The 18,710-nt window shown below is 43.0% G+C and overlaps 1 protein-coding gene across 4 annotated transcripts; it reads right to left on the bottom strand.

The window, feature by feature from the left end:
- Window positions 1-4,404: 4,404 nt before the first annotated feature.
- mfsd8l2 (major facilitator superfamily domain containing 8-like 2) lies at window positions 4,405-13,039 on the bottom strand. 4 transcript variants are annotated; one of them, XM_020045234.3, is made up of 7 exons: window positions 12,812-13,039; window positions 11,913-12,210; window positions 8,807-8,880; window positions 7,994-8,207; window positions 7,484-7,606; window positions 6,350-6,480; window positions 4,405-6,198 (listed from the first exon to the last, which is right to left on the bottom strand). In XM_020045234.3, exons 2-7 carry the CDS (start codon window positions 12,202-12,204, stop codon window positions 6,166-6,168), a joined length of 867 nt encoding a protein of 288 aa, XP_019900793.2. In that variant the 5' UTR covers window positions 12,205-12,210; window positions 12,812-13,039; the 3' UTR covers window positions 4,405-6,165. The 4 variants fall into 4 exon arrangements, with proteins under 4 accessions (XP_019900793.2, XP_019900796.2, XP_019900792.2 ...); XM_020045237.3 differs by having other exon boundaries at window positions 4,405-6,179; XM_020045233.3 differs by having other exon boundaries at window positions 4,405-6,108.
- Window positions 13,040-18,710: the final 5,671 nt, after the last annotated feature.

Below are 18,710 nucleotides of genomic sequence, written 5' to 3'. Positions count from 1 at the left end.
ATGCTTTCTAGCCAACAGTTTTTTGAGTGTTTTTTCTTTTCTTCTAGAAAGGCCTTTTAAAGAGGTACTAGAACAATGTCTGGCTGAGAGCTGTAGGAATGAACAGAACGTAGAATGCAGGCAACCTTCAGGGTTCACCTCTTCACAGTACATGGTGACGGACGTGATCTGTACCCTGGTCTATCACAGAAGAAATCAGCACCTTAATACAAACTTCAGCTCTCCATTCCACACGAAAGACGAGCGGTATAGCCCTTACATCAAAATACTTCATTCATCCACTCCAGAAAATGAAATTCAATAATTGTGTTTCACGTTAAAGATTCACTCCAGTTCGCAGTGCGCGGACCTGCTAATTGGCTGAGCAAAAGACCTGGATAGATTTCATTTGGGCAATGAACTAGAAGTGTCAGCGTGACTAAACCGAGACTTCAAACCAACACAAGCTTTTTCTCCCCGAGGAATCCGTCCTGGCTGAGACTCAGACAGGGTTGTGTGTCAGCGAAGAGCCCGGCTGACGGGTAGGTGGAGACGGTTCATTCAGTATTTCTGAGGCTGTGCCACGGAACACAGACTGCGATTTACCCACAATACACGCCTGACAAAAGCCACGGCTAACAAACTCGCTAGTCGCTTAAACACCAGCGGCCATTCTCCAAACCCCTGACATCACAGAGATCAGAAATCAAATCCCTTGGCTCCCCCGCAACCCGCCCTTCCACCTCCGCCCCGCCCCTCCACCCCCACGCCGCATCTCATGTCAAAATTATCTGGCTGAAATGCTGACCACTCAAGCGGCTTATGGGGCGGGGCCAATAACCGGGGTTTGTATCCGTCGACGAGGAGCCACCGGCCCGTTGCCTCTCTCCTCAGCTCCCGTTTTACACGGTAATGAAACCAGACGGAGTCTGTACCGCAGGGCCTCGGCCTATAGGGAAGAGGATGCCCACACACACCCACCCACACACACACACACATTCATTCCTTTGAGAGGCTGCTGTAAGGGGCTCCGTAGACATTCAGCATGAATCAAAGTACATTTGCACGCACTCAGAGTGTCACCTGACATTGTGGTGTTGCCAGCAGGTCTACCACTCAACTACCCACCACAGAGAGCCATGTCCGGCTGAACAACATGTGTGGACACTGACTGTGTCCAACGACTGCACCTGTCCCCCAACCTCACTCGGCTCACGGCTCCAACGCGCAACACAGATTCTTACGTAAGGTACGCAAACCTGGCTTAAGCCCCGTGTGATTTGTCTTCAAGTGTGGTCCACCATTAGTCTGTTTGGGACAGCTGGTTGTTCCTGAGGGCCTCGCGGAAGGGAACGAGACTGTCCAGGTGGCAGGAGGTTTCGGTCATGACTATGGCGGCTGTCCCTGAGCTCCTCACGGAGGGGAACGAGACTGTCCAGGTGGCAGGAGGTTTCGGCCATGACTGAGCTGAGCTGCCGTATGCCTGCCAGAGGATTGTTCTGGGGGAAATGGGAGTGACTGCATTGGGGGCAGGTCAGCGGTGATCTTTCCCCGCAGGACCTCAGCAGAGGGCAGGTGGCAGCCGGTGTGCATCTCTGCACGTTACACGACACCATTCAGTTTGCCTCGGCGGCGGCCTGGAGGAGACGCAAAGCAGCCGTCTACGCGGGAGGTGCGGGTGGACGTGTCCTTGTGTCGGGTAATACCTCCAACGGCGCGCTTTCCCGGCGCTGGGTTGTAGCGCTCCTACCTGAGTGAGATGACGGCCGCCGGTTGATTGGTTCAGCCCAAAAAAACGGCTCAACCTTCAACTGTGATGGTGGTTCAAGTTTATTTGTCAATGGGGCCAGTGTTTTTCCTCTAGAGTTTTTGTCTGTGGTAAGTTCCAGGTCATGGCCGGTTCTTGGCATGTGCAGTATAAGAGGATCGCTAAGGGCCCTCGAACGCTAGGGGCCCCCGACCGCTAGGGGGACCCCCAAATGCTAGGGAATGCAAGAGGAGGGGGACACAAATCTAATGTTGCTTGGGGCCCCCAAGAGGCTAGAGCTGGTCCACCTCTCCACGGTACCTAGACAGGTTGCCGTTGTTCTGTCCGGGAACTGATTTGACAGATGAGACGGGGGGGAAGCGGGTCCAGTACAAAAGGTAATTCTCCTGTTTCACTTGCAGTCTATTAGTCAGGGAGTGATCAACTGGCAGAAGGAGCCAGACACATTCAGGTGGGAGAGTTGGGCTTGTTGGAGTTTTGCAAATGATGGCGTCAGTTCCGCAGATCAGTCCACAAGGCCCACATGGACAGCGTTGTCCACGGATCTGTTGGCTCTGTGGGCAAGCTGCAGTGGGTCATCAGCCAGTACAGTAGCCACCCAGGCTGACAGCTAAAATGGGTTAAACGGTTGATCCTATTTCAGTCAGCAAAGCATGCCTCTTCGTCACTCTCAGTGACCGCAGGGACGGTTTTGACATGACAGATCCGCGAGAGGCTAAAAAGGATCCTTCTGAAGATCTTTCTAAAGAAGCAATTAGAAGACATAGTAATCTTCTTGGCTGGACTTTCAGCCTGGAGATCCACAAATCCCAAACGTTTGTGCCCGCCAAGTGCCGCTAACTCACCTAACTGAGAAATGTATATGTTCGTTGAATGAAGATCAGTAAGTCCCTGCAAACCGTTAAGGAATCAGGACAAAGGCTAAAATGGCCCCTTGCAGGTCGCTTGACAGCTCAGGAGTACTGGTATCTATTTCAAAGCATTTAATGGACCAACCAAACCAAGAAACATTTTGTATTCACGAGAATGTATTCATTAAAATGCAAACTATTCATAAATATATCTTTAAAGCAAAACTCTCTGTTCCTCTACATAGCCAATAGTAAAAAAATGAGTTATGGAATGAATATCTCTAGTCTTCTTAAGTCTCTTCCATATTTCTCTTCTGACTCAGTCATCAATCATCCTCGGACCATTAGCAATAATCCTACAAGACAAATAATACAATCAGGAAAAAGGCTCCTGTAGTCTACCACTGTATTTCTAAAGAGATAATTGTAATATATCGGCTGTCGTCAAATGATACGCTGTTATTCTTGCAGCTCACTTGCCTTTATCTTTGTCAGATGACTAAAAGTTAATTTACCCTCAGAGCGGATTTGTTCAAGGGTGAATATTCCTTCCCTGTTCAGTCTAGACAGTCCAACATTATATGACTCTTAGAAATGGGAATTCCACTTGGTATTAAATATTCCTAAAGTCACTAAGGGGAACAAATTATGTAATTCCAAGCATACTAGTGTAACTTGGCAGTAAGCAAAATTTCAATTTTACCAGATTTCTTTAGCAGCAAATCTAATCTATAATGACTTGCAATCAATGATTGTCATTCAACTTACAATCAAATATTGTGATTCAGCTAAGGTAGGCAAACGATCGTAAGTGATGAACATTACTAAAATGTCAAGAGTATAATATACCCATTTATTTCAGTTTGACGGATAGTAGTAGCTAGGTAATCCGTATGTAGTTGCCTTCCTTTTGGAATAGGTTATGTTATGAAACCTGTTGGACTGCATTAGTCAGTGATTACACTCATATAATATCCTAATAGCCTGCTTACTGCCTTGTTTCTGGACGATTCACCTCAGCGTAAAGGAGCATCCTCTGCTGTACAAACAAACACTTTGGTTCTGAGCTTCAAATGGCGCCTCTGTGTTGGCTCTTACATTTTTTATGGCGTACATAACTTGGAGTCCAACTGGGAATATGTAAGATAAAAGCACAAGGGCATTGACTTGCCCATTTTAGTCATGGTGAGTTTTGTCACCTGCAGGCAGTCAGCCATGAAAATGTTTTCATGAATCAGACCACAGGGTTACTGCCAACACCTATGCAGCACTAATCATATCTTTAAAAGCCTAAGCTAGTTCTGTGAGAGGAAAGTACAATTTGTCTTTAAAAAAAAGGAAAAGTACCATTTTTCTTTTTTAATAGGTGAATAGATCTATTTTGGAAAGTATCTGTCTAAAACTAAGACCCCAATTTGATCAAGAACTTAACTAGACCACTCTTTGACTACTCCCCCTACTACTAATAACAATAATGTCATCCTGTTTTTAAAGCACAAAGGGAAGTTTAAAGTATAGTTTTGAAGTGCGCAAATCGAACAGCGTGTTCAGGCCTATGTTCTGTAGCACGGATGTGGCAGTTATTAAAAAGGACATTGTTGGCACTCTTGTTCTACAATAAACAGTTTAAGAATTACCTAAACATTTCTCCAACCTAAGCTAAATCTAATGAAAATAGCATACTGTGTTTTACTCGGTGGCAACTCACTTCACATGAATAAAAGATTAGCTATAAATCAGTCATAAATAATAAAATAATGATAATAATAAATTTTATTTGTATCACACTTTTTCAAAACCCTTAAGCTTCATATTAAGAAGAAAAGACAGTGTCCATCCAAATGCATACATTGACAGAGAGGGACTATATCTGAGGAAGTGGTTGAAGATGCATTCCAGGAGATTGGGCCACTGGTTGTATAAGTGGTGCTGTTGGGCCAAAACGAGTCCCAAGGAACTAGTTTGACATACATGACGATTACACCCCCCCAAGGCATCAAAAACTCTGGCTCTCAAACGTATAATTCCAAGGCAAACTGAGGTATAATAGTGATTCTACTTATAGATTATCCAGATATAAGCCACACTTCACACACAACCAGCACAAACCGGTTTAAACACAAACGTCTCAAAACTCCTAGACTGCATCAGGGAGTCCTAACATGGACGTTGATGAAACAATATTAATTGACAGTTCAAGATCGAGGCTGAAGAAAATGAACAGAAAAAAGAAAAGTCAAGGAAAGCAGAAAAGAGGGCATTGCAGATATGAAAACACAAATGTTCTCCAATAATAATGTGTGCACTATATATAGAGGTTAGAAAACTTATTTTCAACGTTCAATAACATCTCTCCGTGTATTCCAACACAAAGCTCCAGCGCCCCCTTGTGTACAGTCTGGATGTCATGTTATAGTGTGTTTCTAATCACATCCTTTGGTCAATATACAAATATTATCTCAAACAACAAGCAACTGGTACACAGTCTTGGTCAAGAATATTGGCACCCATGTAATTTGTTTAAATAATTCACTTTTGGTATCCACTTATGTTTTTATGTGGTTTCCGCTGAGCAAAATCACAAAAATCTTAAGAAAATATATAATTTACTTAATCTTAAATGTATTCCACAAATAAATCCTAAATCTGTGGTAAATGAAAATCACCATTTAACCAGTTAGAACAGAGAAAATTACTCATGTTCTGAAGTGGCCACCATTTATTCCAGATATTAGTGGAAACTGGAAACCTGTGGAGATATGTGAAAACAGAATTTTGAGGCACCCTTCAAATCTTGGAGAACCAGAGCTGTTTGAGATGCAGGAAGCTCATCCATGCCAATTAATAGCACTGAATGCATTTATTTTGGCAACAAAATATAGAGTTTAGGATTTCAACAATTTTGTCAGTGACATTTCTGTCTATTTTCCGATCCAAAAAGATACGTTAGGTTCTGAATCAAAAACAAGTGTTTTCTTGTATTATCAGTGAAATAAATAATTGTGGCGACCAAATACTATGCTAAATTTCAACATATTTGTCTAGACAATTTGCATTATTTGGTTAAAGTGCAAGGGTGCCAATACCTTTGGCTAGGTCTCTATCACAGTTAATTGCTAAAATGTGCAAGTATGTACACTGGTTTAGTAAAATGATTCCACTTAGTGGATGGGTAGAATCAGTCAGTGTTTGGACGCCTTCTGGTTTGTTACATGTAGACACACTTTCATTACATTGGCTGACCTTTTCACTGTAGCTGGGGGGGACGTGTTGCATGACCTTACATTTGACCTTTACTAGGTCACCAGCTCAGATTCAGAGAGACAGCAGGGTCTTGCTCAGCACCGTCGTTAAAAAATGGAAAACACGCACTCTTGTTGGTAGGTTTGTTTTTGGAAATGTTTTGTCCGTGCTGAACGCAGCCATGGGCTACTCGTCATTGTCTGAGCTCTGGGCGCGTTGCACAACCTTGGGTTCCACTAGGCGATCGTACGATAGGATCATCATCACCTGGAAACACCGATGGATTTCAAGGGGAAGAGAAATCAGCTCATTGCGGTTTAGGTCCTACCATGTGTCAGCTGATGAAGTGGAAAGGGGCTGAACAGTTGTGAAGGAAACGTGTAGATTGATAGATTATGAGCTCTATAAATGTTTAATGGTTGATTGAATAGGAACACTTGCACAGCCACACACACACACATCCACACTCACACATGCAAACACACACACACAAACACACTCTACTCACTGTGATCATGAGGAGAAGAGCCAGCATCACTCCAAGCATCAGGTATAAATTGGCAGTCAGTCCTCCAGCCCAGAGAGGCCCCAGGATAGTAGCAAGGCCTCCAACTGAACGCCTTACGCCCTGACTAAAACCTAGATGCCACCAAGAACACGCACACATACACAAACACACACACACACACACACAAACACACTCAGAAACAATCAATTCCATTCACGATGGTGATTAATTACCTCTCCTTCCTGTAAAATAAAGGTCCATTTAGTGATTTGAAAGCCTTAGTGCCCTCTCCTAGTTAATGATCCTACCCATAATCATTCTCTGCATTGTCATGAGTCAGAGCCTCATTGCATTATTCCCTGGTTAGCGGCTTGGTTAGTCAAAGAGGTTGATTAAATGAGATTGACTAAGCCTTCACAAAAGCTCATTGTTGCCATCTGTTATGCTCAGAAGGTTAATAAAACACAAACAAAACTAAAATGTCATTATTTGCTTATGTCATTATCTGTTATGCTCAGAAGGTTAATAAAACACAAACAAAACTAAAATGTCATTATTTGGTCTATATATATATATATGTATTGAATACCATTCTCTTCATTCTGTCTAGGAAATAGCAGATCCAAAAGTATAAATAAAAGTAATGAATCAAGATTATTGTGAGTCTATGATATAATACACACAATGATCTGCTTAGCTATCATGAGTGATACAGCATTAAACAACCACTCTGATTCTACAGCGTTAAAAAGCCATTTCAAGAATCAAACAGCCACGTCAATAATCAAACAGCCATGTCAATAATAAAACAGCCATGTCAATAATCAAAGAGCCATATCAATTATCAAACTACCATGTCAGGAATCAAACAGCCATGTCAAGAATCATCAAACAGCCATTTCAAGAATCAAACAGCCATGGCATAATCAAACTACTATGTCAAGAATCAAACAGCCATGTCAAGAATCAAACAGCCATGTCAAGAATCAAACAGCCATGTAAATTATCAAACCCCCATGTCAAGAATCAAACCCCCATGTCAAGAATCAAACCCCCATGTCAAGAATCAAACCGCCATGTCAAGAATCAAACTGCCATGTCAAGAATGAATCGGTGCCCCAGTCAGACACCCACCTTGTGTTTTCTCGGCGGTGACTTTAGAGAAGAGCGACACTTGGGAAACGGCTACAAACGGCAGCCCCAGCAGCTGCAGGAACACACCGGTGACAAATGCCGTCAGCTCCCAGGAGTACCCACCTGGAGACAGGACGACAGAGGCAACCATCAGACCAGCTGGCGTCGGCGAAATTCTTGACATTCCTACAACTCCCTCTGGGGAAAGACGCATGCACGTGTGTGTGTGTGTGTGCTGGTATACGTACACAGTACACGTGTGTTTGTTTGCGTTCGTAAATGCGTGTGTGCGCTCGCCCCAGGCCCGGCCTCCGAGACTCACGGCGTGCGGTCCCCCCGGTAACTTGTGTGTCACTTTGTATACCACTCGGCAGACACATCACACATCACCGGGGCAACGTGACGGTGTGATCCGGGCCGGTGGCGACGGCTGAGGCGTGTGAAGGCCCGTTCACACTGGCCCCGAGGCTTCCCCACAGGTCCGGGAATACCCGCCCGCGGGCCACTCACCGCGCGGGTCGGCCAGGAAGAAGAGGCACCAGATGCAGGCCACGCTGCAGACCAGAAGCCCCACGGCCAACACCGCGCGCTCCTCCACCCGACGGCTGATCCAGCGCACCAAGATGAAGCCCAGGATGACCTCCACGCCGCAGAGGCTGTACATCAGACTGTTAGCCAGCTCCCCGAAGCCGAACGAACGCTGGGTCAGGGGCGTCACCATGGTCTGAGACAGGAAATGACATCCCTGTTTATTTAATTCCACACACAAGTGTAAATGATTCACTCACAGGACACTGTGGAAAAAATTGCTGGAAAATTAACTGTAGTGTTAAACAATGTTAGCGTTGCATGTGTGACGTGGTTACGGTTTGTGATTTATTTTGGTGGTAAGGAAAAGCAGGAATCTTTTTTTAATTGGGTTATTTGACACGACTTTCCCCCAGAGAAACTGAACGGGAACACTTTTCATTTACAGCAACAGCCCGGGGAATAGTTCCGGCGGGAGGTGAAGATAGGAAAACACCATTTGGAACGCCGGGAATTATTTGGTGATGGTATGATGCAGTGATACACTGGTGGGAAAAAAAGGAATCAAATCTGATTGTCTGATGAGGGTAAAAAAAAAAAAAGACCACCTCCAATACTTTCAATGCATTTTTCGTCAAAAGGTGGTTGAACTGGGTTAACTGGGAAACTGTGTTTCCTTCCCCAGTATGGTAGGAGGAGTAGATTAAGACAGGACCCAGAGCTTCACACCCTGACTGGTCATCCATCTTTAGAGACTGTGGTGTAAAAAGTGTATGGCGTTGCAGCTGCTCTCACCTCCAGGGCTGTCTGGTTGAAGAGGGTGATGAATTGGGCCGTGAGAAGTACCACCACCTCCTCCCGCAGTAAATCTGGGGGCGGCGATATGGGTGTAAAATGTCAAGACGCCGCAAAGTATGAAAGAATCCTTAAAAATGCATGTCACCCACATAACCCAGGTACACTTCAGCCTTCCTGGTGAGCGATGCGTTAAGGCCAACGAATAGGAATATGTACCATGTATTAAAAAGTAGAATGGCTTTACATGCACAACTGCCCTCCCATCTTCCTTTAAACAGACCCCTGTATCGCGGTCCTGACAGACTCTCAGGAATGTTGGCCAAATTTAAAATTCTCTCTCCATTTCACCCTCAGAGCCCAACACAGGAAACTGCAGTCCATGAACTGAGCCCAGCAATACACATTTTCTTTCTTTCCCACTTTGCAACACACACACACACACACATTCTGACACACATCAGGCACAGCAGTCAAACATCTGATCTGATGTGACACTTGAGATTTGACTTTCATGAACTGAACAGAGAGAATTGGGAATCACGTAGGAGCTGGCAGATAACAGAGAGACAGAATCGATACAGGACACATCTGATATATAGTGACCCGTCTTCCCCCTAAAAGTGGTGAGAAAGTTGCATCATAATGTGAATGCAACTCCAACTCCAATGGTGGTGAGATATAGATATTGACATATATTTCGAAAACATATTTTTAATACGTGCCTGTATTTTTTAAACATATACTAATATATGTATTATATGTATTACTAATGTATGGCTATATATTTCATAAATATACATACATATAAGATTTTTTACATTTTCTAATATGTTTGATATGTCTTAAATACATGTAAACATATTTACATAAATGACAAAGTTATTGTTGGTAATATGCATTTAGCATTTACACCTAATTGATATATTTCTATATTTGTATTGTTTTCTGTCATGTGTTTATTATATTATCTAGTCGTTTCTTTGAAGTACTTCTCCAGAGAGGAATGGCATTCATGTTACTGTGGTAAAATGTATGCATATTGTTTTCATAATTTGTATTTTATTTAATGTAAACATGGAGTACCGATTCTTTCATTATATTGAAACTGAAAAGGTGCTATATGCTGCTTGACAGTGACTAAAGTTAAAATGTGTGTATTTACTAGACATTTATCATTATATTGTGACACAATGGCAGTTGTATGATACTGGGAATAAAGGTCCTTATTAAAGTGGCTGACTTTAGCCAGTTGTGTATTTACTTGCATTTACAATGTATTTAATTGAAATTATGCTAAATACATATACTGTACATCCATCCATCCATCTTCTTCCGCTTATCCGGGGCCGGGTCGCGGGGGCAGCAGTCTAAACTGTACAATTTGAAATTATTTGAGCTTTGTGACATGGTGCATTATCCTGCTGGAAGTAGCCATCAGAGGATGGGTACATGGTGGTCATAAAGGGATGGACATGGTCAGAAACAATGCTGAGGTAGGCCGTGGCATTTAAACGATGCCCAATTGGCACTAAGGGGCCTAAAGTGTGCCAAGAAAACATCCCCCACACCATTACACCACCACCACTAGCCTGCACAGTGGTAACAAGGCATGATGGATCCATGTTCTCATTCTGTTTACTCCAAATTCTGACGAGTGGTACCCGGTGGGGTCTTCTGCTGTTGTAGCCCATCCGCCTCAAGGTTGTGCGTGTTGTGGCTTCACAAATGCTTTGCTGCATACCTCGGTTGTAACAAGTGGTTATTTAAGTCAAAGTTGCTCTTCTATCAGCTTGAATCAGTTGGCCCATTCTCCTCTGACCTCTAGCATCAACAAGGCATTTTCGCCCACAGGACTGCCGCATACTGGATGTTTTTCCCTTTTCACACCATTCTTTGTAAACCCTAGAAATGGTTGTGCGTGAAAATCCCAGTAACTGAGCAGATTGTGAAATACTCAGACCGGCTCGTCTGGCACCAAAAAACAAGCCACGCTCAAAATAGCTTAAATCACATTTCTTTCCCATTCTGACATTCAGTTTGGAGTTCAGGGGATTGTCTTGACCAGGACCACACCCCTAAATGCATTGAGGCAACTGCCATGTGATTGGTTGATTAGATAATTACATTAATGAGAAATTTAACAGGTGTTCCTAATAATCCTTTAGGTGAGTGTATTTATGTGTGTGTGTATATATATATGTGTATATTTATGTCAATAAATCCATTAATATTTATTTTGTTGTGTCTTGGTTACATTTCAGGAAGTGAATTTCAAGCCATAATACCCATTCAGGATGTTCCAGATGCTTCTTTACATTTCTCCAGCAACCCTGAGACTGAAGACCATGTTAAAGACCCAATACTTACTGCTGTGAATACCACAGATGATGGTACATAATGTAAAATTGGACACTGCAGTGTGATGTTCTTAAGGATATTCATATTTAAAGGAGACTATAGTGTTTTGTTCTCTTTTGGATTCCTAGAATGTAACATTCTAGTGCAAGTTTTATATTTCATAAACATATTCAGGGCACATATGTAAATATATGTTGAGAAATCCTCTACAAATATGTTATCTGTGTGGGTAGGTAATACCTAAATTAGTTCAGTACTATTTTACTTAACAAATCACATAAGTTACATGGACGCCATGCAAAATAATAGGGATTCAAATTATTTATGTATGTCGTTCAGTCAAGTACTGAATATTAAGCACACATTAACTACACAGTCTGTCGAGCCTTTTGAGAGCTTGGTGAAGAAGGTCAGTTGGTATCTGAGCAGGGTATATCAATGTTTCATCTTCCATTATTAATAATAAGTAAAAAAAATATATACTAATTAGCAATGTTAGCATTTGACCTTAGGTAGTATTTTGTGGAGAGTGTTGAGAGAAATAATATAATAACTCCATTTTAATCCCAGTTTGTACAACTGAAAATATCCAAATGTATATTCTCAAGGTAAGTGTATATTCACAGTACACAACTCAATGTCAGACAGTATATTCACTGAACATATCTCAATGGAAGACAAAATATTCACTGCACACAATGTCTCAGTGAAAGACAGGCCAATACCATCACAGACCTTGACTCACCTTGACTGGCACGGAAGACCGAGAAGGAGTTTGAGATATTCGAAGGAGCGAGCGACGGAGCAGTTGAGGCCTCAGAGAGTTCCTGCTGAGGGGTGATATCTGACGAGAGGTTGGTCTCTATCTGGTCGTCCCAGACCGTACCGTACCTCTCCAGTGTCTCCTCAGGTCCTACCAAGGGCTCATCCTCCCTGAACTCTCCCAGGATGATGGCCCCCTCCCCAGGGATGACAGATGGTATGTCCCAGTACAGGGCCAGCACCGCGAACTGGAGCAGAACCCACATTAGACACATAAAGATCTGGTGGGGGGGGGGTAGAAAGTGTTCAGGCTGTTAAATAAGGATAAAAAATGTGTATCTTCTTGGCATCATTTTATTTTGTGACCCTAACCAAACACATTCAAGTAGATCAATGTACCCCCCCCCCCAACAGACACATCAATCGGTGTCATTTTGCAAACCCGGCCAGTGGCGTCTGCGACCCATTTCAGTTGATAACTGTGTCATTTCCCAGTAATGTGTGAGGCTGGGATTTATTCAGAGCGGACGTACTGCCTGTGTTTAAATATTCATCGCTCAACTCGGATTCTGAACAGTGTACATTTGGGCAGGCGGCCCTGGTAGTTGCTGATAACAGAAAACATTTTGGCGGAGACCAAACCAACCACCAATGCTTTTTAACACTGACATTGTTTATTACAACAAGCAGCCTTCACTACAGAAATGTGAAGTCTGAAATATGTTTCTGTAGTTCGGGTTACTGTCAGGGACGGTTGTAGTTGTCTAGATCAATCAAACCACCACTGGACGTTCAATGGGTTTTTTTCCAAAATAAACGCTGCTTATTATTCATTGCAATGCCCATTTTGGATGGCCCAGCCCAGTGCTGTCCAAGGCTCACCCCTGGAGCCGTGTATTTGTCCACCACAAACGGCCCCAGACGGAAGTCACACAGCCGCAGGAACAGGTTGAACGCTGGCCCTGCAGGTGGACACAGCAGGTACACGCCTGTTACACGCCTGTTACATGAGCCTACTTTGAGACACACACCTGGGCAAAACAGCCACGACGAACCACATTACTATAACCATGACACAGGAGGAAAGAGGGGAAACCGACCAATCAGGAGCCCGGCCTGGCGACACGCCATGACGGCAGCGAAAACGCCGGCGCGTTCCTCGGCCCGAGTGCTCCGCGTGAGGAATCCAAAGATGGAGGAGCCCACGCCAGCCCCAACGCCTGTGTCACACAAAGAACAGACTGAATCCAGCGTAGATCGTGTCAGTGAATCAGATCAGGTGTGTTAAAACACTGAGACCATGTTTCCTGACTGGGACGACATCCATTGCTCACTCCATCACTCTCACACACAACTCTGTAAATAATTAATCTGGCAATTACATAGAAAGCGGGTAAAGCCCTGTAGTTCGGCGACAGGAAAAATGTACACTCCAGACTGAGTCTTTGCCTCACCTGCTACAAGCCGACTGCACAACAGCAGCCATTTTGAGTATCCCATAAAATACATGAAATTGCCTGTGAAAAAAAAAAAAGAAGTGATTTCACAACTAGTTGTATAATTTGTGGGCTGTGGCTTGGTCTAGGGACTATTCAGGCTAGTTGGGGGAATGAATTGGCCATATTGTAAAATGATGTTGCCAATTCATTCCAATAAATAAGTATATATATATTTATATATGTTTAAAACAGCATGTTGTATGTAATTCACTGGACTTCACTGCTGTTGGAGGTCGGATCCATTTATTCCTAAACACCAAATCTGAAATCAAGCATGTCTATAGAACTAAATCAAGTGATTAACAAGGAACGATTGCGAAAAATTTCGCTTTCCATTTCTTGAATCATCACCTCAGCTGACTACTGCTGGGAGGCTTGAACGACATCTAACGTTGTTCTCAATGGGTCCCGAGTCGTTCATTTATGACTGAGTCCAATGAATCATGTGGTGCTGTGTTTTCGTTCCAAATGTCCCCCTAGTCCGTACATACTTGATGACTTCAGCAGTGCAGTCTTCATACATCTGAGTGCAATTTGGGACACAGACTTGTGTGTGCTTTGACACAGCCAGCTTCTATGCATGGAAGCAATTATAAGCTGCGAAGCTCACCAACAATCTCAAAGGCGTTGGAGAAGAGGATGATGGTCTTTGTAGAGTGGGTCCGGTCGGACCAGAGGCCAAAGAGGGGGCCCGTCAGCAACCCGCTCAGACTGAACGCGGACAAACCAAGACCCAGGAAATAAGGAGGTGCCTCCAAAATTTGGAGATACCTCCATATTGTTGGAAGGATGACGGCTGAGTGAGAAACACATCTGGAGTATGAATAAAGCATGTCTCATTTACCCTAAAGGCCCATTTGAAAGATTTTTAGTGTTTACTTGTGCATGTTTTAGATTGGAATGAGACAAACAGTACATTTGAACACGGTTCAAACCTGACAGTGGTTCAGATACTTTTAAATGCACTAAGGCATTATGAAGGATAAACAGCTAAAGCTGACTTACCATACTCAATGCCACTTAAAAGAAAAATCAGTCCAATAGTGAGAAAAGTACAATTCTTCTTTTGAAGATCATCCATCGCATGAAATGGCTTTTCTGGCTAACGTTTGCCTCTTCATGTTGTTCTGACCATTTTTAACATAGTCCAGGGACTGATTCAGCAAATTAGAAGGATGATGACTCCAATTAAATGCATTCCTCCAGTTGGCCAGAACATCAGAATTTCCTTCACTGTACTTCAAGGCACGTTGCAGAATGGCCTCTTCTGACAACAGGCTGGTATTGAGTAGCAGTGGATACCCACTCTAGCCAATCAGGCTGCACCTCCACAGATGGGTAGCCTACCACAGCGGCCTCAAAAGCTAGCGTAAAAAACCAGAACAAACAGTCCTTTAGTCCTACATGAACCTCTCTCTTCCAATTGCCAAACATTCCAGGACAATTCGGTGGGTTTTTTAAGCCACCGGCAGGCCGTCTGTCCGGTAACTCCGGGGACTCTAGATCACTGGCTAAAGACCTGCCAATGCAGGTACTGCCGGGGTTGTTCGACTGCCCCATTCTGATACTGGTTGAGGTGAGGCATGCAGGCCAGGACATCTATTATTCAACACTGGCAGGTCTAATTTCATCGATCGGGGCTCCAGACTAAAGTGCACCTACCCAAGCAACATTTTGAACAACGTTTCACCACGGTGTCAGTGATGGACTGTAATTAAAATGATATATAGATAGTTGTGCTCATAAGTTTGCACAGCCTGGCAGAAATTGTGATATTTTGGGATTGATTTTGAAAATAGGACCGATCATGCAATTTGTTTTTATTTTATTTAAGGATAGTGATTATATGAAGCCATTTATTATCACATAGTTGTTTGGTTCCTTTCTAAATCATAATGGTAACAGATATCACCCAAATGGCCCCGATCAAACGATTGAATGTTTGGCCTTGTTACAGACACACAAGGTGACACACACCTGTGAATTTCCCACACCTGTGGATTTTTAGATTGCAATTAGTGTCTGTGTATAAGTAGACAATGAGTTTGTTAGCTCTTATGTGGATGCACTGTGCAGGATAGATACTGAGCCATGGGGACCAGAAAATAACTGTCAAAAGACCTGCGTAAGAAGGTAATGGAACTTTATAAAGATGGAAAAGGATATAAAAAGATATCCAAAGCCCTGCAAATGCCAATCAGTACTGTTCCATCACTCATTAAGAAGTGGGAAATGTGGGATCTCTTGATACCAAGCCAAGGTCAGGTAGACCAAGAAAGATTTCAGCCAAAACTGCTAGAGGATTTGTTCGGAATACAAAGAAAAACCCACAGGTAACCTCAGGAGAAATACAGGCTGCTCTGGATAAAGACGGTGGGGTTGTTTCAAGGAGCTTGAACAGGAGCTTTGATACTTGAACAAAAATGACCTGCATGGTCAAGTTGCCAGAAAGAAGCCTTCACTGTGCCAATGCCACAAAAAAGCCTGGTTACAATACGCCCGACAACTCCTTGACATGCCTCACAGCTTCTGGCACACTGTAATTTGGAGTGACGAGACCAAAATAGAGTTATATGGTCACAACCACAAGCGCTATGTTTGGAGAGGGGTCAACAAGGCCTATAGTGAACAGAATACCATCCCCACTGGGAAGCATGGTGGTGGCTCACTGATGTTTTGGGGGTGTGTGAGCTCTAAAGCCACGGGCAATCTTGTGAAAATTGATGGCAAGATAAAAATAGAATTGATGCAGTATGTTATAAGAAAATACTGGCAGACAATTTGCATTCTTCTACACAAAAGCTGTGCATGGGATGCTATTGGACTCTCCAGCACCACAATGACCTAAGCTCAAGGCCAAATTGACCTTGCAGTGGTTATAGCAGAAAAATGTGATGTTTTTGGAGTGGCCAGTTTCCTGACCTTAATATCATCGAGCCACTCTGGGGAGATCTCAAACATGTGGTTCATGCAAGACGACCAAAGACTTTGCATGACCTGGAGGCATTTTGCCAAGACTACAGTAATGGACAGCTACACCACCTGCAAGGATTTGGGGCCTCATAGACAACAATTACAAAAGAATGCATGCTGTCATTGAAGCTGAAGGGGGCAATACACAGTATTAAGAACTAAGGGTATGCAGACTTTAGAACAGGGGTCAGTTCATTTTTGTTTTTTTTGGCATGTTTTGTTTTATGATTGTGCCATTCTGTTATGACCTACAGTAGAAAGTGAATCCCAAAAAAAAAAAAAAAAAGACAAGTGTTTTGCCTGCTCACTCATGTTTTCTTTACAGATGGTACATATATTATCAATTCTCCAAGGGTATGCAAACTTTTGAGCACAACTTTATTACTTTCAGTAATGTTTGATTGGGGAAATAATAACTAGTCATAGGTCTTCCGTGTTCACTATTGTTAATAGACCTTTTCTGTTCATTATTGGTCATTGTCCTTCTTTGTTAACCATTGGTGGCAGGGCTACTGTTCTGGAGCTGCTGTGTGATGTGGTGAATATACTCATTTACAAGCTGCCATGCGCAGATGCCCTGGAGGTATTGGGTTGAATAGTATGACTTAATATCCCCATGTGTTTTCCTTTCACACAATCAACATGCCATGAATAATACACATTGTTTTGGTATGAGGAAAATCATGAATAATGACCCCATAAACGTATGTTAATCAAACTCCTGATGATGCAGTACTATAAAATTGTGGTGACAGTTGGGTTGAGTCTTTCCACCAACAAAAAGGACCTGGAGAGAAGCAACATGACTGGGAGGCTGGCCAAAACACATCTTTACGGGTAGGGTAACCTTTAATGACCCCTCAAACACCTGCATTTTTAGTATGTGTGTATTCTGGTATTGTCTCTCCTTTATGCATATTTATTGTGTTACTTTTAGTTTAATAGAAAATACACAAATATTGTTGTAGCTTTTTTAAATCAAATTGTATTGCCGTCCTGCAAAGGGGATAGAGCACTATATTTAGTACTGTGTGTCTCCTAGTTCTGGTTTTGGGGACTGTGGCCCAGTTGGTAGGGCATGGTGCTTACAATGCTACGGTTGTATGGAAAAAGTGTATCATAAAAATGTATGTAGTCAGTAATGTAATTTATCCTGGATTAGAGTGTCAGTTAAATGGCTAACATTTAAATTATTAAACGGCAATGATGCGTGTCCAATCTGTGAGTTAACCATTCAAACCAACAGTCCCACACCATCAACACCATTAGCCAAAAAACAACATTGATATATCTCTTCGCTACTCTAAACCGGGAGAGGTTAACATGCATGACATTGAGGTTTGCACTAAATGTATATTTGAGGGATAAAAACATTCTCCTCGGTGCTGTGCCAAAGGCAGTTCGTCGATGTCCTTCTTTGTCACACATGACCATGTAACTGGGCAGGAGTCCAGGTTTCATAAAACTACAGTCAGCAGGACTTGTTCAGTTCATTGTAATGTCAAGAAAGCAGAGCAGCGATTTATCACGGACCTACCTGTTCCCATCCCAGCAACCACTGAATCTAATCTGTTTTGACCGGGTCAGCTTGACACCCAGCGGTTTAGTCACTTCAAACTGCTGAGTCTCATATGAGTTGTCTATAAGGTTTAAAGTTGAGAGAGTGGTTTGTGACCAATACAGTGCTTTTAGTTCTTGTAATATTCCAGGACCAATTCATTGTAAGTGACCAATGTCATTGTTCAGGGTCTCAGTGATGTCCTTCATGTATAGCGGACATGTATAAAGTGTTGTTCCATCAGTGTACCTGAACACCGACTTTATTCAAAGTCTGTGCCGGATGTCGTCGAATCCCGCTGGTTTTCGAATGGAGTTCAAGTTTAGTCATTTTTGGAAAATCCCTTTCCATTGAAAGGTGGGCAAAGTCATTCCCTGTTTTGGACAGAAATACTGTAATTTTTTTCCTATTAAATGAGCTACTTTAACATTAATTTATCCTGTTGAAAGTGTTGGTGAGAAAGAGACAGAAAACATCACAAGACATTTTCTGGGAAAGAAGTATTGATTGACAGGGACACGAAATATGGTTGGCAGAACCGGCCATATTTCCTGCCCCCTATGTAAACCATAAAAGCGCCAAATATTATGTCAGTGAATGCCAGCCCCTGGGTAACTCAATGGGTTAAGCTGTGTGATTTTACTGCCAGATGTTGTCTGTTCGAATCCCGCTGGAGCCAGTGCAAATGTAGTTTTTGGAAAATCTCTTTCCATTAATAGGTGGGCAAAGTCATTCCCTGCGTTTGACAGAA

Source organism: Esox lucius, chromosome 3 (genome assembly GCF_011004845.1).
Source record: "Esox lucius isolate fEsoLuc1 chromosome 3, fEsoLuc1.pri, whole genome shotgun sequence".
Classification (NCBI taxonomy): domain Eukaryota; kingdom Metazoa; phylum Chordata; class Actinopteri; order Esociformes; family Esocidae; genus Esox; species Esox lucius.
Note: the sequence above shows the minus strand (reverse complement) of the source record. Positions and strands in the feature narration are given on the sequence as shown.

What these genes read in the sequence shown, in the direction of transcription:
- mfsd8l2 (XM_020045231.3), bottom strand. Translation starts at nt 12,204, where the DNA reads ATGTGTCTAATGTGGGTTCTGCTCCAGTTCGCGGTGCTGGCCCTGTAC. An exon ending in GGTCTTCCGTGCCAGTCAAG is followed by an intron (nt 8,881 to 11,912) that starts GTGAGTCAAGGT and finishes CGCCGCCCCCAG; the next exon opens with ATTTACTGCGGGAGGAGGTG. An exon ending in CACCGCCGAGAAAACACAAG is followed by an intron (nt 6,481 to 7,483) that starts GTGGGTGTCTGA and finishes GGTGGCATCTAG; the next exon opens with GTTTTAGTCAGGGCGTAAGG.